The 25,930-nt window shown below is 44.6% G+C and overlaps 1 protein-coding gene across 1 annotated transcript; it reads right to left on the bottom strand.

The window, feature by feature from the left end:
- Positions 1–10,121: 10,121 nt before the first annotated feature.
- On the bottom strand, positions 10,122–24,021 carry LOC109439352 (uncharacterized). The gene is made up of 4 exons (XM_019719662.3): positions 23,888–24,021; positions 15,083–15,209; positions 13,906–14,086; positions 10,122–13,506 (listed from the first exon to the last, which is right to left on the bottom strand). The coding sequence occupies exons 1-4, from the start codon at positions 23,888–23,890 to the stop codon at positions 12,204–12,206; spliced, it is 1,614 nt and encodes a 537-aa protein (XP_019575221.2). The 5' UTR covers positions 23,891–24,021; the 3' UTR covers positions 10,122–12,203.
- Between the last annotated feature and the right edge of the window lie 1,909 nt (positions 24,022–25,930).

Raw genomic sequence — 25,930 nt, 5'->3', positions numbered from 1 at the left:
GTTTGTTAATCCCTTCAGGATGGGCAAACAGGACAAACTGGTAGACGAATTCCATTAGAAGGCACCAGCTCCCCTTCTCCAAGCAGGCAATGGAAGGTATAAAAGTAAGAGCTTTTGCCTCAGTCACTGGGCACCCCAGTCGGGGACCCTCTCTCGTTCCGAGAGCTGTGATTCTTTGCTTTTAATAAACTATCCTCTTTTACAACTCCTCGCCTCTCCTTGGTCCGTGCTTCCATTCTTCGGTTTCACAAGACATGATCCCGGCACTCACAGAAAATTTCCTACATCACTAACAATTTACATCTGTCTGACAACAAATACCCTATAGGAGAAATAAGGTCCCCCCCATGGGCCCTGAATGGGATTATAACAGCAATTCCCCAAAGTGGGAGAGAAACCATTTCTTACTCTGTGTTAAGGTGATACTCAAGGCAGGCCATCAAAAGGCCATTAATTATTCTAAGGTGTCTGCCATTAGCCAGGGCCTGGATGAAAATTCTATTACCTTCTTAGAAAGGCTGAGGGAAGCTCCCATTAAACATACTAACTTAGATCTAGAGTCCTGCGAGGGACAAGTAATATTAAAGGACAAATTTCTAACTCAATCTGCTTCTGACATTAGGAGAAAGTTACAAAAGCTTCTCCAGAGACCTGGAGTTTCCTTGGATGAAATGCTGACCACAACCAACGTGGTCTTTCACAACCGCGACTAGGAGATGGAGTCCAGGGCTCGAGAGAAGGAGAAACGGAAGGAGACTAGGCACACCCAAGTTTTAGCCGCGTTTGCGGGACATTCAGTCACATCCTGCAGGCCCTGCATGGCTTGCTCCAAAAGACACTAAGTGTCACATGTGCCGAGAGGCAGGGCATTGGTCAAAGGAGTGCCCTAATGGTAATAAGCCTCCTCAGATGCCCTACTACAAATGCAGGAGTACAGTCCGTTGGGCAGCCCTCTGTCCCAAGGGCCGAAGGGCCCCCAGGCCTGAGGCTGCGACTGCCTTGCGTATGGTAACTCAGGACGGAAGTTGCCGGACCCAGTCAGCCCCAACTCAAGAGGTCACCATTACTGGACTGGAACCTAGGGTATGCATGGATGTTGCAGGTGGGACAATAACCTTTTTATTGGATGCTAGGGCCACCTACACTGTCCTTATTGCCTTCTCTGAACTCCTTTCCTCCCAAACTTGCCCTGTCCTGGGTGTGGTGGGAAAGCCCACCACTAAGAACTTCATTCCTCCTTTGGACTGTCTCTGGGATGGATATTATTTCATTCATTACTTTCTTGTAGTCCCTGAATGCCCAACACCTCTCCTCAGGAGGGAGCTTCTCCAATTGTTAGGAACCAAAATAGTTATAGGAGAAAATCCTGTCCCTCCAAATGTTACGCAAACAGGTACACAAAGTGAAAAACATCTGCATACTCTCACCCCTACATGGGAGAGCACACAGTTACCTGTTAGTCTTTGCAGACACCTTTACAGGGTGGATACAGGCCTTTCCAACCTGATCTGAGAGGGCCCAAGAAGCAGCTAGAAAGCTTCTGCATGAAATTATTCCTAGATTCGGGTTACCCTGTTCACTTTAGAGCAATAACAGGGCCACCATACCTCAAACAATCCCCAAAGCCCTGGGAATAAACTCTAAACTCCACTGTGCCCCAGTCATGGGAAGAGGTAGAGAGGGCCAATCAATTCTTAAAACCTGCCATTAGAAAAATGACACAGGAAACCTCTCTTAAATGGAAAGAAGCCTGGCTGATTGCTTTGCTCTGCACCAGGGTGGCCCCCAAAATCTGCTTGACATTCAATCCCTTTGAAACATTATATTGTCAGCCTTTTCTATATTCAGACCTCTTGTTAGACACGGAGGCCTCCTCTTTGGAAGCAGACACACAGACGGTGGCTCAGTTTCAGGCCACCCTCAGGGAATCTGGCCTACAGCAAAAACCTAACCAGGATACAACTACTCCATTGTATGCCCCAGGAGCCCAGGTTTTCATAAAAGTTTGGAAGGACAGTTCCCCTAGTTCTCAACTACAACCCTCATGGAAGGGACCCCTCCCTATTCTTGTGCCTTCTCCAATAGCCGGCAAGGTCCCCGGCATCCACAGCTGGATACACCATTTTCAAGTCAAACCGTGGAAGGAATTAACTGAATTCTTAGGACTTCCAAAACAGCAGGACAACGTTACCTACTCCTGTGAGCCAGTGGAAGACCTCAAGTTCCTTTTTCAGACTACTTTTGAATCTGATAAGTAGCTCCTTATTTCACTACTTACCCTTTTCACTTATGCTGTCTCCATTAAAAGACTCTATATTCCAACTCATGGGGCACCAGAGCTACTTAAAACCTTGCTAAATTGTTACTCAAGATTTTTTTCCACTAGCAGTCAATGCTCCCCTAGATGGGCTCTATTCTCTCACATAATGAACCATCTTCAGATTGGCTATCTGTCTGCATTGCCAATAATGCTCCAGGAGGCACGTCTGTAAGAAGGATTGCCAATAGCCAAAGCCAACAGAATTTTCTAATCCCAAATCCTTCTCTTACAAAATACTACTCATGGAATTTTCCTCACCACAATACCCTATACCTCTGGAAGAATTCCTAACTCAGGGGACAAAACAAATTTCATACATATCCATTTTCCAAAGCCAGCTATTCTTAGCCCACCTTTAAAAAAACAGCTTACTGCCAAGGCAGGCCATCCTTTCAAGTTAATGAATTCTTCCCACAGGAAAGGGAGTACTGTATAACTCTTTACCGCAGCTCTCAAACTGCCATACATTTTGAAAGGGGCTTTAAAGAGGGGCTCTATCTTTAATGAATTCATAAATAGCACAAGGTCTTGCAGTCCCACAATAGACCCCCTGGTTGCAGCCTCACTGGCAGCACAGGGATTACAATGGTGGGTACTAAATACCCAAGAAACAAACAACTGGTCAATGGCAAATATATCTCTGTAGAAACCCAGCCAGTGAAACTCACAGAGATCACTTTGGGAGCAGAAATATCTGCTGCGACAGGAGTCTATTGGATTTGCAGATCCCAGGCATACTGGACCCTCCCTCCGCAATGCAGAGGAATCTGCTCTCTTGGGTATATTCTTTCTGACATTTCCACAGCATGGGCAAACACCACACTCCTGTTCCCATTATGAGGACAAGGACACCTTTTCTAGAGGGGCGCTCCTCTTAGTCCTCTAATATCACTTATTGGCACTCTCCGCTACGGGAACAGTGGCAGCGGGTGCTTCGTTAGGAATCCACCACTGCCTATCACAGGACATGGCTGAGCCATTAACTGAAACAGTGGAAACGCTTGTGGCATTCCAAGAACAGGACTCATTAGCTGGAGTTGCCCTCCCAAATCAAAGGGCATTAGACCTACTTACAGCCTCAGCTGGGGGAACATGCATATATCTGAAGGAACAGTGATGCTTCTATGCTAACAAATCAGGACAAGTCCAACAGAACACTCAGAGCATCTTTGAATCTGCATCTAGGATCAAGACCTCAACCTCATTCTGGGGTTCAAATTCATGGCTCATGTCTTTACTTCTTTGTTTTGCAACCCCGCTATTAACCAGACTAGTGGTGTTACTGTTTGGACCGATGATAATCAGCTCACTAACTAAATGTATCTCTCCTAGAATGGAGGCTATAAAGCTACAAATGATCTTCATAAACAACTATTGATCCCTAGGACCTGAAGTTCCAGGCACCTATCATGGACTGATGGATGGACACTTCCCTCCACTTTCTCTGATCAACAGTTAGCAAGCAGACAGAACCCAAAGAAGTCTCAATGTCCCATTACAGCAGAAAGCAGCCAGAGTGATCGTTGCCCCAAAGTCCCCAAAGAGTTGGGTTCCTATTGCTTGAGGGGAGAAAATGTTAGGTAGAAATTAGAAAATGTAGGCGAAGGGGAGGGGTGGGAGGGGGGTCCATGGTACCTACAGAAAAAGCTCATAACTAACTTTGATTAACTGCCTCCAGCCACATGTTGGTTTTTACAACAGAGAGGTGATATGGAGCAAGACAAGGATCTGAGTTACCAGACTGTCACCCATCTTAGGAGGCCACAACTCCTGTGGAAGAGCAAAATCAATATGTAACTCCCTCACCCCACCCAGCAAACTATAAGTCCTTGGGACAAGGGCTCTCTCTCTCCCTCCCTCCCTTGCTCATGCCCTCTCACTCTCTCTCTGTCTTTCTCAGTCTTACATTCTCTCTTCTCCACCTCGACTAGGCCCATTCTCTTCCCTGAGGACGTATCACTAATAGACCTGCTCGCATACTAATCAGCTTGCTGACCTCTGATTCTTCACTATGTTGACAAGAAAAACCAACATTCCCGTAACAAAACCATTGAGTTTTATACTAAAAACTGTGAATATTGTGGTCTGTGAATTACATCCCCACTTTTAGGAACAAATTTACAGGCCATGGTAACCATGTAAACTCTACCTCCTGGGCACCACTAAAATGCTTCCCATCTTCATGAATTTGCCTTTTCTGGATATTTGCTATCATTGGAATCATATACTATGTGGCCTTCTGTCTAGTTGCTTTCACTCAGCTTATTTCAAGGCTCTTTTCATGTTGCAGCACGTGTCAGTGCTTCCTTCCTTCATAAGACTCAGCAATATCCCATCCTGTGTATATGCTACACTTGGCTTATCCATTCGGCCATGGGTGGGCATTGTAGACGTGTCACCTGTGGGCTGTTTTTAATATTGCTACAATGAACATTCCTTACACATCTTGAGTATCTGTTTCAGTGTAGCTAGGATTGGAATAGCGGGGTCATAGGACCCCTATGGGTAACTCCGTGAGGAACCACCGAGCTCTTTGCACAGGGGCTACACCTTCCCACCTGCTGTGGACAGGGTTCCAATGTCTCCAACTGTGAGACACGTGTTTTCTGATGTTTGGATTCTAGCCATCCCAGTGGGGGTGAAGTTGCATCTCCTTGTGGTTTTCAGTTGCATTCCGTTATGATGAGCGAGACTGAGATCTTTTCATGCATGTATAGGCTGTTTGGATAGCATCTTTGGAGAAATGTCTTTCAACTCCTTTGCCTGCTTTTTAACTGGGTTGTGTGTGTGTTTGTTATTCAGATATAAGGATTCTTTACGTATTCTGCCAACCAAAAAATCGTTCAAGCTGTAACGAAAAATTAAAAGCATTTATCTGAGCAAAAGGATTGCAACCCAAGAGATGCAGATTCAGGTTGCAACCCAAACTGGGCTTTGGAGAGAACAGAAAGGCAGGGTTTATAAAGCCAAAATCCGAAGTTTGGAACAGAAGAAACTTTTCCTATTGGCTGTCTAACATGGTGTCATGCCCAGTTCAAAAAGGATTGCTCAGTGGCAGCTGGTGCGATTCTGAGGCAAACGTCCCGAAGGTACTTCCTCAGCAAACACAAAAGTCCCAGACCTCCACACTTGTTGATCCTCTATGCAAATGAAGGGTACTGGCTGGTACATTGCAGTGGCTCCTTTCAACAGGAAGTGTACAGATGGTCTGGTTGTCATGGTGAGCAGTAAGTCAAGTTCAGGGTGGTCTCACAGCTGGTTCAAAAGTTCATAGGTGCAGTGAGCATCGGGTAATCTCTTCCTGATCTCCCAGCTTCATTCTTGTTCCCTTCACATAAATGACTCTATCATGGCCATTTCCATTCCCATTATTCCTATGATGAAGGTCTTTCCATAGAAAGCATTGATGCTCAACTGTTTTGGCATGTGGTTGGAACATGTGCTCTCTTGAGGTTGGGAAGGCTTATGTTCAATATATCATGTCCCAATAGGAAGTAAATAGGTGTCATTGAACAGGAGTCAAAGTCATAGGGACAATAATCACATCTGAGAAATAAGGTTAAGAGGAGTTTGTCTTAGGCATAGAACTAACTGCCCCTTATCAGGATTTCAGCTATGGCGAGTGGTCCTTCAGAAGGGAAGGCTTGATTGGTCATCTTTGATCTTCGAGCAAACATCTGGGTTTTCACAGGGCACTTAACACACTTGGTTACACAAAACATAAACCTTTTGACAATGAGGTATGAGACAGATCGGAACAATGAGGGGTAGAACAATTTGCAATCCAGACCTGAAAGTAGTCCTGAGCCCAGGAGGGAACCAGCTGAAAATACCAGACAATTTAGTTCCTAACTAGTTAGTGGCACTTGTCATGAAACTGGAATGTCCCTTGAGGCACTTGGCAAGTTTAAGAAGTTTGGTTGTTTCTAATTTTACCTGTTGGGTATTTATCCAACTATAGCAAGATATGTGAGCTGTAGCACAAAATCCTCCTTGGGCTGCAGCAGATAATTTAAGGGGACTGTTGTCAGCTGGGGACCAGAAAGTCCTTTGTTGAGCTCTGCTGGCTCCAGTGGCTGACTGGCTGTTGACTGTTCCTGTTTTAGATTTTTCATCGCTATATCTACTCGAGCAATGACAAGCCCAGTCCATGAGCCAACAACCATACAGAAACGGGTATCACTCCATAATCACCTCAAATTCTACCTGCCCTTGTCTTGGAATGATCAAGATTCAGCTACATCTAAGAGTTCAAAGGAAGGCAAGTGATGGAAATCACAACCTGTAACCAAAAAGAATAGTCTTATGTGCTTTTACATGTTTTCTACTGGTGGCATTTAAAAATTGTGTAACTGGGTTTATTTGCTATATACATAGATTAGTGTTGGAATTAGAAAAAAGTACCAGTTACATCCACAGAAGTACCAGCATCACATTCTGATCTACAAAGAGCCACAATCACCTATTTCCAAGGCAAAGGGCTGTCTGTGAGATCTGTAAAGGTTAACAGGACAGAATCCTCATGAACATCACACTCACATGTAGTGAGCTACACCGATTACGAAAGCAGCTCACTGTCATAAGGGTGAAGACCCAACACCCCGGAATTTCTCAGCATTCACCTGAGTGTTAACATGGCTTCACCTAAATATTCCCCCATTATAAGGGACATTATAAATGTTCCACCCTTTTCAATGCATCATCATACTTTCAGAGGTGAAAAGGGGACAATTTAATTTCACTACCACTTTTGCTCATTCTCATGAATCTGATATAGTTACTACAGTGTCTGGGCTGAGGTAGGTGCTCTAAAAAATGCAATTAATTGGATTTCTTGGTTGCAGAATATTCATAGTATTGTGCAATAAGCCTGTCTGCCAGAAACCCATGTCTCTTGCTGAAATATATTTCAGGACCAATGAATGAGAAGTTAAGACCAACTGCCAATGAACTCAGTTCCCTAATTGTCAGAAAAGACTTGGATCTTCTCTCTTAAATTAAAATTAGTAAGTAGGACCAGGTCTCATTGTTTTCATGTGTTCTCTAAAGCACCTGCTAAAGTGTTGGGCAAAGATACATGCTCAAGGACGTAATCAGGGATGGGGCAGGAACTGAGTCAAGGGTGAATGTGGCAAAGCCTTCTTTCACCCATCACTCAAAAGGCAGTCACAGCGTGAACCTTTGATGTTGTCACTGAAGAGATGCTTGTCCCCTCTCACTGCCTAAAGGAGTACAGGTCACTTGGGCCTCTTTGTTTCCTTCTGTTAGTCATCAATTTTTACTTTACCACATTGCTCTGTATCACCTCACTTGAAATACAGGTCCTTTCCACTTAAAAACGTGGTCAGATATGCATAGAGAGGTTACAAATCCTTTTAGTATTAGAAGCAAGATAAAAGGAACATAAAATACTGTAATGAAGGGGCTAATGAGCTCAGCTCCTGGCAGGTGAATGCAGGATATGGTGAGGCTGAAAAGGAACGACGGAGCCATGGATGGGGGATCATACCACTATATTCTCGATGGAAGCCGGTCGAAACAAAGGAAGTAGTATCCACAAGACCCACAACATGGCGCTAGCTAACGTACCCACAGCAGATATAGAGCACACAGAACAATAGTGGCTGACAGCCAGCTGGTTACAGCTGATGCCCAACTCGTTGCATGCATGTTTACATGGGTGGGTACATAACTGAGTCACCACCTTTCCATGTAAGGCCAAGAGCCTGGAACCTGCTCCCTGGGACTCCATCTGAACACACAGTCCATAAACGAGTGGCATTTTGTCCGACCAGGACACACAAGTGTGTCTTCACTGATGAGTCAGAAACAAGGGTACATGGACACTGTACCAAAATAGCTCCTTGTATAAGGGGATCATGAGGCTACAATTTCTCCTTAATAACCAGCTACTGTTTCCCCACTGGGTTGTGGGGAAAATACTGCAATGTCAATTTCAATGGCAGAGAGGGGACTGGGCTGAATAGGACTGTTTCCTGCCATGGTGGCTTCACAGAGGTGTTTTTTAAATAAAAACAATAAGGGGCCAGCCCGGTGGCTCAGGCTGTTAGAGCTCCATGCTCCTAACTCCGAAGGCTGCCGGTTTGATTCCCACATGGGCCAGTGGGCTCTCAACCACAAGGTTGCCAGTTCAATTCCTTGACTCCCGCAAGGGATGGTGGGCTCCGCCCCCTGCAACTAGCAATGGCAACTGGACCTGGAGCTGAGCTGCGCCCTCCACAACTAAGACTGAAAGGACAACAACTTGAAGCTGAACAGCACCCTCCACAACTAAGATTGAAAGGACAACTTGACTTGGGGAAAAAAAAAAGTCCTTGAAGTACACACTGTTCCCCCAATAAAAGTGTTGTACTCCTTCCCCAATTAAAAAACAAACAAACAAAAAACAATAAATTTAGGGACAGTTGAGAAATTGCTAACAGGAATAACTATGGATCATCAGTTACCAAAGATAGAGACAGGCATCGGATGACAAATCCAGCACTCTGACAGGTCCCCTACAGTGAGGTTTTAAGAGTACTGTATCATAAAGTTTCTATGTCAAGATTTCCCATTTACATGGGTTAAAACAACAGAAACCAAAAAGAACTGCATAGTCAGAGGCTAATGACATAGAGTGGTCAAAATATACAATCTGAAACACAGACATGGTGACTGGATTGTTGCAAGCTAATTAACATCCCTAATATAGCCAGGAATGTTGTTGTGACAACTATGAAATAAACATAAGGACTATGTGGACCAGCAGTGGGCTTTCCTGGGTGGTCCCAGACCTTGGGACAAGCCACCTTCTTCAGATGTTGTCTGCTCCAGATAACTTTGAGGTGTGGGAAATCCAAACACATGAGTCAAGTGCAAGTGAGGGAACCTTTCTTTAAACGAGAAACGTGACTCCGAGTCAATACATGGCACCTGTAACACAGAGATTAGTAATCCACACCTGAGACGGTGCTTCCCAGTGACGCTGGAGGGATCTTTGTGGCGATCTCTCTTCCAATAGACCATGTTTCCAGGTTGTAGTTCATGACCAGCAATGTCTTCTTGATCCAGAAGTGCACTGTGGAAAGACTGCTCTGTGAACTTTGAGTTAATTTCAAGATGTTTTCTAAGTTGTCAACAAGAAATCAGAATGTCGGGGCTGGCCCGGTGGCTCCGGTAGTGCACTATACCGTAACGCTGAGGTCACTGGTTCGATTCCCACATGGGCCAGTGAGCTGCGCCTTCTACAGCTAAGATTGTGAACAACAGCTCTCCCTGGAGATGGGCTGCCGTGAGCAGCCGGAGGTCGGCGTGAGCTGCTGCGGGCTACCGTGTGCTGCCAGGAGCGGCTGCTGGCCAGCCAGCAAAAGCTGCTGTGAGTGGCCGACCAATGACCAGCAACCGACTGCATCAGCTGAGGGGAGCGCAAGTCTCAAAATACCAGCATGGGCCAGGGAGCTGTGTCCTACACAACTAGACTCAGAAACAACTTGGAGTGGGGTGGTGGGAGGCAGAATGAGGGGAAAAAAGAATAAATTATTCCTCCAGAAAGGGATAGCTTAACAAATCTTCTCACTAAATATAAAACATATAATAATCTTGCAATTATACAACAGCATTGAGAATGTATTCATATTTATATAAAAACAATGTAGAGAATAACGTTGAATAAAAATGCACTTTTCCAACCATATATGAGAATAAAATGGGCAATCACATCAAAATTGAATGTAAAAATATGGGTTTATGACTTAGATAGCAGTTACCTATAAAAGAAAATTTATACACACTGCCAAATATATTCATGAGTTTCTTTTTCTTTTTTTTTTAGTTTATTGGGGTGACAATTGGTAGTAAAGTTACATAGATTTCAGGTGCACAATTCTGTAATACATTATCTATATACCACATTCTGTGCTCACCACCCAGAGTCAGTTCTGTTTCCATCACCCTATATTTGATCCCTTTTACCCTCATGTACCACCCACTGCCCCCTTACCCTCCGGTAATCACTATTGTCTATGTCTATGAGTTTTATTTCATTTGTTTGTCTTGTTCTTTTGTTTTCAGTTTAATATACCACATAGCACTGAAATCATATGGTTCTTGGCTTTTTACAAACGTTTATTTCAATCATGTAAGTATCCATAACCAAGTGACACAGGGTCAGTCCAGCCTCTCCACAGTGCAATCTGGATAGGAAGTTTCCTGCATTTGCTGCAGCACTAAGTGTTTCTGGGTACAGGCTGCAAAAAGATCTACTGATAAAGGAACAAGATGTTTCCTACAGAAAGCACGTAATGAGGAGAAACATTGTAGATGGGGTGGGGGGTGGGGTGACAGGATGACACCTGTTCTTTAAGTGTGACACCGTAAAGAACTGGCCTGATGGATACTAACATGCTACCAGAAAATGGAAGAATCTGAGTGAACCTGAAAGAGAATCCACAATGGGTGAGCTTGTGGAAAAGTCTGAGGAATCTGCTGCCTCAGGGGAACTAACATCAAACATGTATTTGGTTTCAAATGTTCCAGTCTGGCAGAGTCAGCAGTCAGAAGAATGCTGTAACTCAGGCCCACTGGGTTCCCATGCATCTGTCTCCTGATGGTTAGGAACTGAGAGTCATGGCTTCTTCACTTCAGCTTCCAACCTCATGCATCTTCCTCTTCTGCCTCACAAGCGTAATCACAAAGACTCTGGGATAAAACTTCCAACTTCACCCATGCTGACAGCACAATTCAGTGAAACAATTTGGATACAAGATATCATTGTCACGCTACAAAATCCCTAATTGTAACTCAATGTATCACATACAATTCCCAGCCAGCCACAAACATAGATGTGATATCCACTGGAAACAAACAAACATGGAATTGACATCTTTCAATAAGAAACACAGAAGCGAAAAGTAGATATCTAGTCAGAAAATTCCAGTATGCACAGCAGTGCACCAAAAGTAAAATTTCAACAATTTAGGTCTCTAGTGTGATCATTTAGGAAGGTCATAATAGTCATAAAAGTTTTTGTGTAAAATTATATCAAGCTTAATATTAAAAACAAAACAAAAAACAACAACAACAAAAAACGTATTACCCATGGGCTGAAAAGACACTACAATGCAAATGACAAGTTTTATGTAATTGTACAATTACTTAAAATCTGAGATAATAGAATATGTGTACTAGAAATGAAGGGAACATAGAGGAATATTTATGATCTAAAATGTGCCTATCAAAACAAACTAGAAATTAGTATATTGACATCACTACTGACACATTGCACAAAAATGATGCATTACAAAAATGAAACCATATTTGTAACATGTAGATGTCTGTCCTGCTGTTTTCAGGTACCACCTATGTGAAATGCTACATCTGAAAAATTTCCCACATTCTTTATATTCATGGGTATCTCTCTGTTGTCTGTTCAGATTGACATGGTTTTAAGGGAGACTGAAGGTTTCCCACAGTTCTTGTGTTCAGACGTATGCCCCAGTATGTGTCCTTTCATGAGTGTGCATGTTGTGGAATATTGAAAGCTTTTCCTCCTTGCTGAGAATCACAGGTCTCTCTCCATGGTGTGTGTTCTTGCATGTTTTTGAAGGGAGAAATAATGACTGAATGATTTCCCACATTTCCTACATTGATAAGGTTTCTCCCCTTATTCTCACATGTACTTAAAGGGAAGACTGACAACTTAAAGCTATCCCACACTGCCGACATTTTCTCCCCTGTGTGTGCTCACATGTTCTTTAAGGGAGTAGTGAAAACTGAAAGCTTGGCCACATTGCTGACATTCACAGGGTTTTGCCCTACTGTACTTTCCCACATGTCTATATAGGGATGAGGGCCCACTAAAGGCTTTCTGACATTGCTGACATTTTTAGGGCTTCTCTCCAGTGTGCTTTCTCATATGCACTTTAGTGTGCATTCTCATATGTACTTTATGGGAGGACTTAAAACTGAAGGCTTTCCCACATTGCTGACATTCATAGGGTTTCTCCCCCGTGTGTGTTCTAGAATGTATTTTCAGGCTTAATGGCTGACTAAAGGCTTTCCCACACTGTTCACATCCAAAGGGTTTCTCCCCTGTGTGTATTCTTGAATGTGATACAAGGCTGCATCGCTGAGTGAAGGCTTTCCCACACTGCTCACATTCAAAGGGTTTGTCCCCAGTATGTATTCTCGAATGTGCTGTAAGGCCGGATCGCTTACTGAAAGCTTTCCCACACTTGTCACAGTCATATGGTTTCTCCCCAGTGTGTGTTCTTGAATGTGATTTAAGGGCAGATTGGTGTCTGAAGGCTTTCCCACAGTACTCACATACATAGGGGTCCTTCCTATTGTGAGTTCTCACATGCTTATGAAAGCTGGATTGCATACTGAATGCCTTTCCACATTCCTTACATTCATGGGGATTCACCCCAAAGTGCATGCTCACATGGTTTTGAATGGAACATGAAAGGCTGAAGGCTTTCCCACACTCCTTACATTCGTAGGGTTTCTCCCCACTCTGCGTTCTCACATGCACCTGAAGATAGTAGACACTAGTGAAGGCTTCCCCACACCCCTTACATTTATAAGGTTTCTCCCCAGTATGTGTTCTCACATGTTCTTGCAGGATTGTGGAAATCCTGAATCCTTTCCCACACTCTTTACACACATACGGTTTCTCTCCTGTATGGATTCTAACATGTTCGCGCAGGACTGAAGGAAACCTAAAGGCTTTTCCACAGTGGTCACATTCATAGCGTTTGTCTCCAGTGTGTATCCTCATATGTGCTTGAAGGGAGGAGGAACAACTAAAAGCTTTTACACATTTGTGACACTGGAAAAAAACTTTTTTATCACTCATGTTGATTATGGATTTCTTAGATGCTGTCTCACTATCCTGACTTGTACAGGGTTTCTCCATAAAGTCTGTTCCCACATGAGAGCTTAGGCACGAGACACACCTGCCAACTTGCCCACATTCCTCACACACATCAGATGTATATCCCGTTTGACACCTTTCCTGATTCTGAAGGAAAGAACATTCCAGGAGGATTTTTCCACACTTAGTGCATTCACAGTGTTTAACTCCACCTGGGCATCTCTCACCCACAGGAAGTGATGTGACCTCATTCAGGGTGTGTCCACATTGATCACCTTCGTTAGTTTCACAGAGACTCCCAGGCAAAGGACTTCTGTTCAAAACATTAAACAGACAATTAGGGATCAATAATCATAAGTGATTTCTTTATTTATGATGTAAATGTTTACTTTGACTACATATTTACCATTTTCAATGAAAGGGTATATTTCTGGCAGGGTCTGAATTGTTACGTGGTGTAAAAAGCTTAATGCTCAGGCCAAAGGCTGAAATGGGGCCATAAATTTCAGTGCTTCTTACATCTGGGGTTTCCTCACTGTTTGCATTGAGTTCTATGGAGACTCTCAATGTCTAAATCATAGTTTTGAAAATGTTGTGCTATTAAAATTCTGGGGTACTCAATTGTTTGGGAAGATTTACAAACTTTTTAAATTTTTAAAATTAATTTAGCACTATGCAGATATTCTGTCTCGACCCAAGTACAGTCACTCACCTAAAAGGAGTCTCCTGGGTTAGGGGCCGGTCTCCATTGTTATCGATCAACTGCTTTTCTCCAATAAGTGACCGAGAACTAAGTCTTGTAAATCTCACTGTTTTCTCTTCACTGAGTATATTATTGTTCAAAATACTCCGCTGAGAACGTGACTCACTGATTCCAACTTGACTGCAATAATCTGCAACATTTGGGAGGAAAATTTAATTTCATGTAAACGAAGTGTTCGGAATAAGAAAAGAGATCATTTGTGTATTTTCATATATTGATATAAAATACAAACAAATGTAGGAATGAACCAACATGTGAGGAAATAAGAACACTGACGACCTCAGCGATTTGGGACTGTGGCAGAAACAGGTGAAATAAGTCAAAATAATAACTTGCATTTTAGGAACTACGTCAAAAGAGATGGAGACAGAAGTTCAAATAAATATTATTAATATCACAGAATGCAAAGTAGGAAAGAAATGGGTAAAATGAATGTGTGCAAGTGCTCCCTGTAGAACAGGACCCACAGAAAGCCTTTCCAAGTATTGCAGGATGGATGACAGGTCCAACAAGACAGCCAGAGACATGACAAACATCACCCTCCTCAAACACAGACTGAGTCATGCTTCTGATGCGCACGGACAAATGTCATTCCCTTATCTAGAACCTGTTGCTCCCCGAGGGTTGTCACTCTCCTGCAGTTCTCAGACACACACAGGCCCTACATGGAGCTTTAATCATGGTCCCCAGATGCCATTGGCTGATTGGATAGTGTGCATGGTGCTGCCCTGCTCCTGGAGAAAAGGCTGATATTATTGAGGATGGAGGGCACCAAACATCCCATGAGATGGGCCATTACTTAGGCCTTTAATACTATTGATGTTGGTCACATGTGGGATTAATGGCAGGAAAATGTCCACGTGAACTGTGTATCAATCACAGTGTCACTTTCTCAGGAGTAGAAACCAAGCTGCTCTCACAGCCCCACAGCAACTGGAGATGATGGTCACACATAAAATTAGGGAGTCTCAGACTTTTGATGGAGATTAATAGCCACTTTCATATATGAAACTTTGTTCTCATGGAAAAGTTATTTGACTCTAGGTTGTTCCATGAATGCTTGGAGTAGGTCTGTCTTTGTTCAACATATTCACATTCCAAAGGGAAGGGATGAAGCCGTCCTCACCCACTGAGGCCAGGTTCCGGCAGGTCTCCAGCATCACTTCTCTGTAGAGCTTCCTCTGAGCACCATCCAGCAAAGCCCTCTCTTCCTGGGTGAAGTTCACAGCCACATCCGCAAAGACCACCGTGTCCTGAAACATATCACATGTTCTATTTCAGCAAGGCATTTGTTCACCAATGTGTGCAGGAGGATGGAGGAAGCTGATAGTCAGGCACCTGGACTCAATTCCTAGGACTCCTGAGCTCATGTTCTCATGGGAAATGATAATGAACAAGCAAATGACATGTGCAACACTCAGTGATGGTCAGTGCTTGGAATCTGCAAAGTTTGTCAACCAACATATACTTCTCACATGACTATACAATGAATTCTCTTGAGATGGAGAATATTCTGAGATCAGATAAAGACTGAAAAATGAAATCATTCAGTAATACAAAAATGCACACTTGGGCCACTGAGAAGCTATTTCCACATCAGCTCCAAGACCGGGAACCAGAAGGTCAGGATATCATGAACACTGAGTTTTCCAGGGCTGCTGATCTGACAACTCTCGCCTTCAAAGTTGTCACTCTCGAGGAGCCTGATCTAGTCCCCTCATATCTGCCAGAGACAGACACGACCCCATCCAGGATGTGGGGGACACTGTGGACAGAGACACAGGCCAGGGCCTGGGCCTGGCACACCTGTTGGTAAGAGAGGTAGCTGATTCCTGAAGAATCTGTAAAGCCAGTAGGGAGTCTCATACAAAACTGAGGACCTGGAATTTAAGAAAATGGCCCCACAAAGAAAAATCACTGAAGGATCTGATGGAAATAGAGACCAACGTGACATAACACACAAAAATATAACTCATCAGAATCTTTAGAGCAATATAGGATGGCACTGAACCCAAAGAAATAAAGAGCAAACAATTATGAAAATGATATTTTAAAAAACAAAAACATGTTCTTAAAACCTATCGAAAAAACCACCAAAACAGCTACAACAGAAACCATGCTACTTCAACTGGGGTTGCAACTGGGTGAATAAGCATACAACAGCTACAAAATTTGTATTCTAAATATATTTGGGGAGCTCATATGACAATAAAAATAAAAAACAACAATATAAAGACATATGATTAAATAAGGGGCACAGACTATGAGTAGACATTTCCCAAAGAAATACCAATGGCCAATAAGCACGTGAAAGATGCTAGACATGAGTCATCAGGAAAATGCAAATCAAACCAAAGCAGATTCCTATTCACACCACTAGGATGGCTGTGCAGACAGACACACAAGTGCTGGCGAGGACGTGAGGACAGTGGGATCCTCACACATGGTTGATAGGAAGTAATGTGGGGAAGCCATTTGGGAAGATAGCCTGGCGGGTCCTCAAAATGGTGAGCATGGTGACCATGTAACACAGCAATTCCACTCCTAGGTGTCCACGTACCCAGGGGAAGCAAACAAACATCAACATAAAAACTAATGCACAGACACGTATAGCAGTGTGAATCATAATAGACAAAAAGTGGAAATTCAAAAGTGCAACAGATTTGGAGAAGCAAAACGTGGGATATTCATACAATAAATGTGGCAATAAGAGGAATGAAGTGATGGCCTCTGACATGCAATCAATGAACCTTAAGGACATCACAACAACCACACAGAGTGTAATATCATTTATGTGAAATGCATAGAAAAAGCCAATCTATAGAAAGTAGATTAACAAAATGCCTAGAACCCAAGAAAAGGCACATTGGATGGGGAGTGAGTGCCAGTACATATAAGAATCTGTGGGAGGATGAAACTGTTTTAACATGAGAACATGGGGATGGGGGCGCAATACCGCTCATGTAATGAATGCTATTGAATTTTATTTTTCCAACAAAGTTTCTGGTATTTAAATTATACCTGAATTATAGGTGTTGAAAAACAAATTGAGGTAGATTAAAAATATAGCCTTCTTATAATAATGGCAATTGTATTGAAAAACAATAAATCCTGGGCAAATGAAAGTGTAACAGGAATAAAATTACATATGTTTCAGAGATTGAGCAGATTGAGATTTTATAAAACACCTGTAGGAATACATTTTTTAGATGACATGTAAATTGTTCTGTTAATAGTCAATTTTGACTGCAGGGGCGGTACAGCACACCTCCACCAGACAACTATCAGAACAAAGCTCAGTGTCTCAGTGACAAGGATTACCTCCATTCTCATGATCTACTCAGCAATGGCATCAGACACCACACTTTTAGGGCTCAGTCCTGAGATGGCCACCCACTCTGCCCTCACTTCAGAGACCAGTATCAATGCCAGGTTGTCACCTGTACTTCTGACCAACTGCCTATAAAACAGAACTTCTCAGGACACACTCTCCTTGAATTTCAGACAGACTCAAGAACTCAGAGAAACACATTACTCACTAGGTCACCTGTTTGGTGTAAAAGGTTATAACTCAAGAACAGCAAACAGAAGAGATGGGGGTACAAGGGATGGGAAGGGGCCTGGAGCTTCTGTGCCCTCTGTGGTGCCCTCTCTCCCCACATCTGCATGTGTTCACCAATCCTGGAAACTGTCCAGACCCTGTGCTTTGGTTTTTATGGAAGTTCCATGATGTATACACGATTGGTTACACCACTGGACATCGGTAATTGACTCAGTCTCTCCCCTCTCTCCCCTCCCTGGAGCTCAGGGGGTGGGACTGAAAGTTACAACCCTCTAATCACAGGTTGGCTACAATGACCACTAGCCCCATCCTCAGGGGCTTTCCAAAAGCCACCTCATTACCATTACAAAGGAGACCTTTGGTACTGTCAACACTGAAGAAAATTTCAGGGTTTGAGGAGTTGTGAGCCAGAACTATGGACCAAGACCAAATAGATATGAGAAATACATTTTGATAATGAAGCATGTATTCCTCCCTGGTCTTCAAACATGGAGTCCGTACAGCAAAACAATCAGGATAGAGACACATTCCCAGGATGTCATTCAGTCATGGATAACTAAACTGGATATCCATTATGATATCACATAGAACTATCTCCCAGGGTGACGACACTCAAACTTGCAGGCTTCCCCTTGATCTTGTCAGGTTCCAGAAGCAGCCATGGTCTCAGCAACACTGGCCTACACCCTTTCGGACATCTGGTGTAACTAAGAGAAGACAGGAACTCTTGCTCTGAGCCCCTTTCCAGGTGTTAGTATGAAAGGGGGGTCCCCTCATTGCATAACCATTTATTCATCAATAACCCTCAGCTCCGAGTTTTCCTTCTTATTTATAGCCAATCTCTCCCACCACTGGAGGGGACAATGACAGGGCTGCACAAACCTCAGCAGTGACGCAGCACATTACACCAAGCAATACAGTGCTTAAACATTAGAGCAGAGCTCGGACTCCTGACATATTTCCTGCCTCTCTCCAAAGCCCGAGGAGGAGCGGGTTCCAACACCTGCTGGTCCTCACTAAGATATGTCCTAGGGTGCTTGGCTTTCAAAATCCACACCCAGACAAATTCGTATTAAATGAAACGAGAGGATACCTATGCCAGGTCTCAGGCCAACATCAGGGTGAGTTCTCATGAAGAGACTGGCTCCATGTGTGATGTGATCTGTGCTCTGACTGGGAACAGTCTCAGATCCCCTCCCGCTATCCTACTTGGGCCACTTCAGGCAAACTGGTAACGAGCCCAAGAGTGACACATGTTCTGTGATCCTGGGATTAGGAAGGTCAAACCTCACACCCCAGCCACAATAGAGTCCCTCTGAGTCTCCCTCTAGCCTCCAGCAAGAGCTCACACCTGACTTGATCACCCCAGATTGATATATTTTCTCAACCTCTGTGTGCCTGTGGCATGGTTCTGGAGTCCAAACACATTTTGGGTGGGGTTGGGATTAGGTACCCAAAGGAGAACCATAAAACAGAAAGGCACACATGGAACATGGTTTTGGGGGAGGACAGGATTCCAGTGTGGGAAATGTTGAGAAAATGAGCCTATGACACCCAAATGCACAAGATATGCAACACTGTGGTTAGAAGCACTTTCATAAAAGAAATCCTTGAAGCCACCCACCTGGCCACCACCAATGAAATCAAGAAACGAAAATGGTACAGTCCCATCAGGAGACACTAAGGAACAACACAAGTGAGAGAGCCAACATTCCACGGGAAGGTACAGAACTGAGAACAATACAAAACCGACACATAATCGGACATCGGTGTGATGCGTGTGCACTGAAAAGAAAAAGTGCAGAAATGAGTCCACTGACTTCAGGGAGCACACACGTGACCCACCTGGACAGCAGGCCCGTCTGGTGTGAGACCTGGTCCAGGTCTGGCCTGGCTGTCCTTACAGGACGGTCACCTCAGGTTGTGGAGGTGGCTGGTGCAGTTGCTTGTGCACTTTCTGCATACACTGTATTGTACAGTTAAACATGGTGAAATCAGTTATAATTTATCACAATAGCACCTTAAAGGGACAGCATCACAGCACCTGAATAGATGAAGGACAAGATGTGTCCTAGTCCACAGGCGTCCCCATGACAACCCTTAGCAGGTGAGGAATGGGCAGGACCCTGCAGAGTCTGAGGAAGGACATGTGGGAAAGGCATGTTCACTGGAGAACATCCAATGATGGAAAGTAAGACCCTTTCCCAATATTAGGTAAAAAACGGGCCTGTTACCTCACTCATCGTAGAGATCCTACCAGGGGTCACTGGAGACAAACACATAAGAATTATGGCAGAAAGACAAGTTGCCTATATTCACAGCTCAAAGTGTTATTATGGAAGATTCACAAAGAACAAGAAGCAGCACATAATGCAATTTTCAGTTAATTTCCAGAATGCTCTGGTGATATAAAAATAAATCACAATTCATTTTCAATCACTACCTGCTGCAATTAAGAGAAATTTAAAAAAATAACCTATACTGTTAAAACTAATTTTCATGAGAACCTCCAATTTATTCCAGATTTCAATTTACTGTACGTCTCTGATATGATACTATATACACATATCAGGGGTATCAAAAACTATATACACAATTTAAGAGATGTTATCTATGTATTACTTTTTGAAGTTGAATTATAGTAGCAATGTGTAGTATGATGTTCGCTCAAAAGATAGTATTAATCAAATGAATATGACAGGCAGGGCAGTCAAAGAAAATGGCAGAACCATGGCTGTCGTTCAAGGAGCACAAGACCATTTTGAAGTGGTATTTAAAATTCGAGAACAATGTGGATAGGATGAAGAGATGCGGCTGGGTTTCCCGCACATTCTCCTGATTTACCCGCACGTTCTCCTGATTTAACACAACTTGACTTCCCTATGGGGGACCTTAAAGCATGTGGTGTGCCACAGAATATCGGCTACACTGGCAGTACTTTAGGTAGAAATTGAAATGGCATGAGCAGTGATACAAGTGGACACATTGGTCAACGTTGCTCAAGCAGTAGTTGGCCGTAATCAGAAGTGTCTGGGCGCTGATGGTAACCACTTTGAGCACCTCTTGTAATTGCAGAAGTCAAACGTGACTTGTATTCACAATATTAATACAGTTTTTTCCTTTCTTAAAAAGTGTATACTTATTTTTGGCACCCAAGGTAATTTAAGAAAGAGAAAAACTATTAAATGTAATATTGAATATATACCAATAGCAAAAGATGAATACGAGTCACGTTTGACTTCTGCAATTACAAGGTGCTCAAAGTGGTTACCATCAGCATCCAGACACTTCTGATTACGGTGAACTACTGTTTGAGCAACACGGACCAGTGTCCACTTGTATACAGTTTATTGGCATCCCCCGGTATACACACACACACACACACACACACAGAGATTTAAATGTAGAAAACGTTGACAAACAGTTAGAGCCAAGTGTTCTATGACTTTCTAGTACAGAGTTTTCTTACATAAGGAAACAAAGAATAAGCTAGAAAGATGAGATGGGTGAGTAAAACTATGAACAGTAAGAATCCATTCACCAGCACAGAGTAAAGAAACCACACTCCAGACAAAATGTGAACAGGTTCTGCACATGAAAAGGGACCCCTGTCCAAGTTTCTCAGAAAACACTAGAAATCAGTAAACATGCCAGTGAAGCAAAGGAAACAAAGGTCTGAAAACCACTTAACAGAAGGTGAAACACCACATGGCCAGCCTCAGTGGTGATCAGTAAAATCCATATGGACCCAAGGAGATCCTGGGTCAACACATTAGAAGGACAAAAATTAAGCTGGTGATTTAAGTGCTGGCAGCACTTGAAGGGAATGAATACTGAAGCAGATAAGGTGTTGGGGGGAGTCAATTGACACCCTCCCCCATCTTTTCCTAGTAAGTTTAAATTCATCCACAATCTACAAGCCCACAATTTGCCTCTTTATGCAGAACCTTAAGATGGAATTTGCACTTGGAGACAAACCCCAGAATCCCCCTGTAGTAGCCTTGCTGACTAATGAGAAACACTTGATAGGACCCAGGCCACACAGCACTGTAATGGGTGAGTAAACGGGGGACCGAGCCTGAGACATCAGCACGTGTGACACAGACAGGGGCTGAGAATCACAGAGAAGCCCATGTGACAATACTGGTGTAGTGACAGTAACAGTCACTGGAAATTAAGATGCAAAATCAAACCATACCCTGCCGGGTGATGAATGAGAAGTGACAAACGTATGAAGAACAATAGAGTCAGGACAGCCATCACCCTGGAGGGAAATGAGACCTGGCAAAAACACCCAGAAGGTGGGTGTGCTAACAAACTGCCCAGGGCCTCGCTGTTCACCTGGGCAGTGAAGCCACAGGTGTTCGTATTATTATTAAATCAGAATGCAAAAATCAACCATTGGGTTAGAAACAGCCCCAAGGCAACCACAGTACACCTCAGACAGGAGAAACACCCAGCCCACGCACAGGTGGGATCCCCTTCCCAGGCTCTGTGGCTTCTCTCAGCATCAACAGCTCCTCCTAGGTGGTTCTGGGGGCTGGGAGCCGCCTGCAGGGGTAGTGACCTGCAAGGCCCCACTGCACTTGCTTTCACTTCTCACAGGCCCAACTTTGGCACAGCCTGTCCCCACCCAGGTGATGCACCAGCTTTAAGCATGGGCGGTCACTATCTAAGTGACACAAGGACCCCATCACCTGTGTAAGTAAGACCCACAGAATCACTCCTTCCACCAGTGTTCAAGGACAAAGTGGGGGAAGCCATTCTAGGGCACTTTTATGGTTTAAAAGAATAGGAAACTGCTTAGCTCTTTCAGAAAACAGGTGTCAGTTCAGTATTAACCTCAGGTAAGAAATTCTAAATCAGCAAATAAGAAGTGAACACAAGTCAGTTTCCCAAGTCCAATTTAGTGAAATTTGCATAAACCTGTGAGGCCCACTTATTAGCAGGAAGTGGGACAGGATCACAGGGTCACACACTCTGCACCCTGCATTTGAATCGCTATGGTTTATATCAATGTTTTAACCCTAAGCTCAACCCACCGCGCATGCAAGTGTGGAGTGCGTGCATTTTCCCTGCAATTCTAATGGAAAATATATTTTCTGTATCGGAGACACTTTTCCACAGCTCCATCTGTGGTTCAGACTCAGAATAACAAAAGTGAGAAAAACAGGAAAACACCAGGGACCCTTAACACCCTCACTAAGGAGAAGAAACAAGGCAAAAAGAATTCAGTCGTTTTACATCGGCGGAAACCAGAGGCTGGAATGAGGGAAAGCTCTCAGTGGAGCTGGATGGACACAGAGGAGGCTGCTCACAGGTGTCAGGTGACAATGCTGAATCCCGTTGAGCTCTGTGCGGGAATCACTGATGGAGGTGAAAGGAAACGCCCCTCCCTTTTGTTCTGGAAAGAGAACTCTGCAGGTACCTCCCTTCCTATTCAATTCACGTAAGACTCAGAGCTGCCCCCAGGGTTTACCCAGGGCAAGGCCAGGGGCCTACGCACCACCCTCTCCCCCATTCACTTCTGTGGGGCATCTCTGATGCAATTAACTGTGAATCTACAGTGACCAATCAGAGCAAATGCTTATTGGCCAGATGTTGGTTCAGCTTCTCTCCTAGCCCCAGGCTCCTGAAGTTTGGCCCAAGCCCACCCAGCCAGGGGACAGCCCCTGAGAAAGCGGTAGCCTCGTGACCTGCCATCCCAACCACACCTGGTCCTTCCCAGGTTTGTTGACTCCTACCAAAGGAAATTTCTTTTTGCCCACTTCTTGAGACACTTGCAGTAATTCCTTTAAGTGAAAGTTGCACCACACAAACTGTGGAATTTTCGTAATCGACGAGCATGACCAAGTGATCACAACATCCCATTTTTTATCGAAGCTTTACTCAGCCTCTGTCCTCCCTCCAGCCTCCGGTCTGAACAAGCACTGACATGCACCAGCCCTTGCTGACCGGCGGTGAGAACGTGCTCAGTACGCGGAGCATGGTGCCTGTCACACCACTTCAAGCTCACTCTACTACCCAGAAAATAGAAGCCCCTTTCTGATTTGAGATGCGGAAACAGCTCCGAGATCCCTGCCTGGTCCCTACAGACCGCCCGGCATCAGCCCCTGGCCACCGAATTCGATGGTGGTCCTGCCCTGCCTCCATCCATCCCACAACCGAGACGTAGACTTGGGTCAGGACCCCGGGATCCCTACGTAGGGACCGGACGGGTGGCCGGAACCCTACCCTGCGGCCGAAAGAGTAGTCTGCGGTCGGGACCTGGTGTGGCAACCGGAGAAAGTGTCGAGACGCGCTTCCAGAAAACTCCGGCCGCGTCCAACAATCCCCTCGCGGTTTTGAGCCCCGATTCCGCGCACTCACCATCTGCAGGCCGCGCTCCAGGCTCTCGAAGTCCTCCTCGCAGCCACCGCAACTGAGAGCGATGGGTCCAGACCCGAGGAACCCAATGGCACAGCAATAAAAGACAGCTATGGCTCCGGAGAGCAGCCCCCACGCGGCTGCGAATGCACCCACCTCCGGGTCTGATTGGATGACACTCCAATCTTCCGAGCTCTGATTGGACGGTAGCCCAGGCACTCGCTCACCGGGAGATTATGACTGGACAGAGCTCAGCACGCAGAGGGCCCTGATTGGACAGAAGTGAAGACCCTTCCGTTTACAGATCCATGGCCCCGCCCAGTGCCGCTGCTTTTCCACGGGCTCCACCCCCATATTACTTGATTGGACAGTTACACTGCGGTAGAGCCTCAGTGATGGACGGAGATTGAGGTCACCAGGCCCAAAACGGCAGAAACGTCATCATTTCTGGGTCTTCGCCTTTCCCTACTTCACCTTCTTTGCAGACAATTCCTGGCCCAGGGGTAGGAGGGTAAAGAAAAAAACCCCGCTCCAGGTGGAGTTGGCCAGGCATTAAATTCATACGCCAGTGGTCTCTCCCGAGTTTTCCTGTAGATCTGGGAAATCCGGAATCAGTTTTCTCACAAACCACACCTTGTTCAGAATGGGACAGGAGGGACAGGAGGGCCTGGAGACCTCCGGGGTCAAAGGTGGACCAGGGGGAACGGTCACCTTGGATCTGTTCCCTTTAGAAACACTCACCAGTAATCTCACCGGGTGTAAGGAGTTCCAGATTGTTTTGGAACTATGACCTCTGGTATCCGGAGGCCCTGTCCTCCATCTATGCCTCCACATTGAGGTTTAAGGTAAGCAATCTACTACCCTGTGTGGGCAGTGGATCCCCCGCCCCAGCTCTGTGTACAGGATTCCTCTCAGCACAGCCACAGGTGAGAATTCACCGCCTAGAATTCTCAGGGGTGCATTTTGCTGTAAGGAACTTTGTCAGATCACATTTCAGTCAGTCCCCAGAGAATTTTGACATGAAAGGCTGTATTTTCTTGTTCAGATTGCATAGTCATGTTCCAACGCTTTCTGAATGTATACAAACAACTGAGTTTTACACTAAAAGCTGTGATAACCTTGAAAAGCCTACCTCCTGGGCACCTCTAAAATACTTTTTGTCTCCATGAATTTGCCTTTTTCTGTATATTTGCAATAATTGAAATCATACGCTGTGTGACCTTTTGTGTCTGATTTCACTAAGGATATTTTCAAGGTTCTTTCATGTTGCAGCACGTGTCAGTGCTTCCTTCCTTTTTTTTTTTTTTTTTTTTTTTAAACAGGTTTTTTTTTTGGTTTTTTTTTTTTAAAAGATTTTATTGGGGAAGGGGAACAGGACTTTATTGGGGAACAATGGTCAAATTGTTGTCCTTTCAATCTTAGTTGTGGGGGGTTATGTTCAGCTTCAAGTTGTTGTTCTTTCAGTCTTAGTTGTGGAGGGCGCAGCTCAGCTCCAGGTCCAGTTGCCGTTGCTAGTTGCAGGGGGCACAGCCCACCATCCCTTGCGGGAGTCGAACCGGCAACCTTGTGGTTGAGAGGACGTGCTCCACTAACTGAGCCATCCGGGAGCTCAGCGGCAGCTCAGCTCAAGGTGCCGTGTTCAATTTTAGTTGCAGGGGGCGCTGCCCACCATCCCTTGCGGGACTCGAGGAATTGAACTGGCAACCTTGTGGTTGAGAGCCCACAGGCCCATGTGGGAATCGAACCGGCAGCCTTCGGAGTTAGGAGTACGGAGCTCTAACCACCTGAGCCACCGGGCCAGCCCCTTCCTTCCTTTTTATGGCTCAGTATATCCCATCCTGTGTATATGCTACACTTGGCTTATCCATTCAGCCATGGGTGGGCATTAGGGACACATCACCTGTGGCCTGTTTTGACTAGTACTACAATGAACATTCCTGTACACATACTGTGTATTTGTTTCAATGGAACTACGAGTGGAATAGTGGGGTCATAGGGGACCTCTATGGGTAAGGTTGTGAGGAACCACCAAGTTCTTTGCACAGG

The sequence above is a fragment of the Rhinolophus sinicus genome, chromosome 15 (assembly GCF_057876585.1).
Source record: "Rhinolophus sinicus isolate RSI-liver-muscle chromosome 15, RSI-T2T, whole genome shotgun sequence".
In the NCBI taxonomy this organism is placed as follows: Eukaryota; Metazoa; Chordata; class Mammalia; order Chiroptera; family Rhinolophidae; genus Rhinolophus; species Rhinolophus sinicus.
This window is presented reverse-complemented; position numbering and strand designations above follow the sequence as displayed.

What these genes read in the sequence shown, in the direction of transcription:
- LOC109439352 (XM_019719662.3), bottom strand. An exon ending in CCGGAACCTGGCCTCAGTGG is followed by an intron (nt 14,087 to 15,082) that starts GTGAGGACGGCT and finishes CAAATGTTGCAG; the next exon opens with ATTATTGCAGTCAAGTTGGA. An exon ending in ACCCAGGAGACTCCTTTTAG is followed by an intron (nt 13,507 to 13,905) that starts GTGAGTGACTGT and finishes TGTTTTGAACAG; the next exon opens with AAGTCCTTTGCCTGGGAGTC.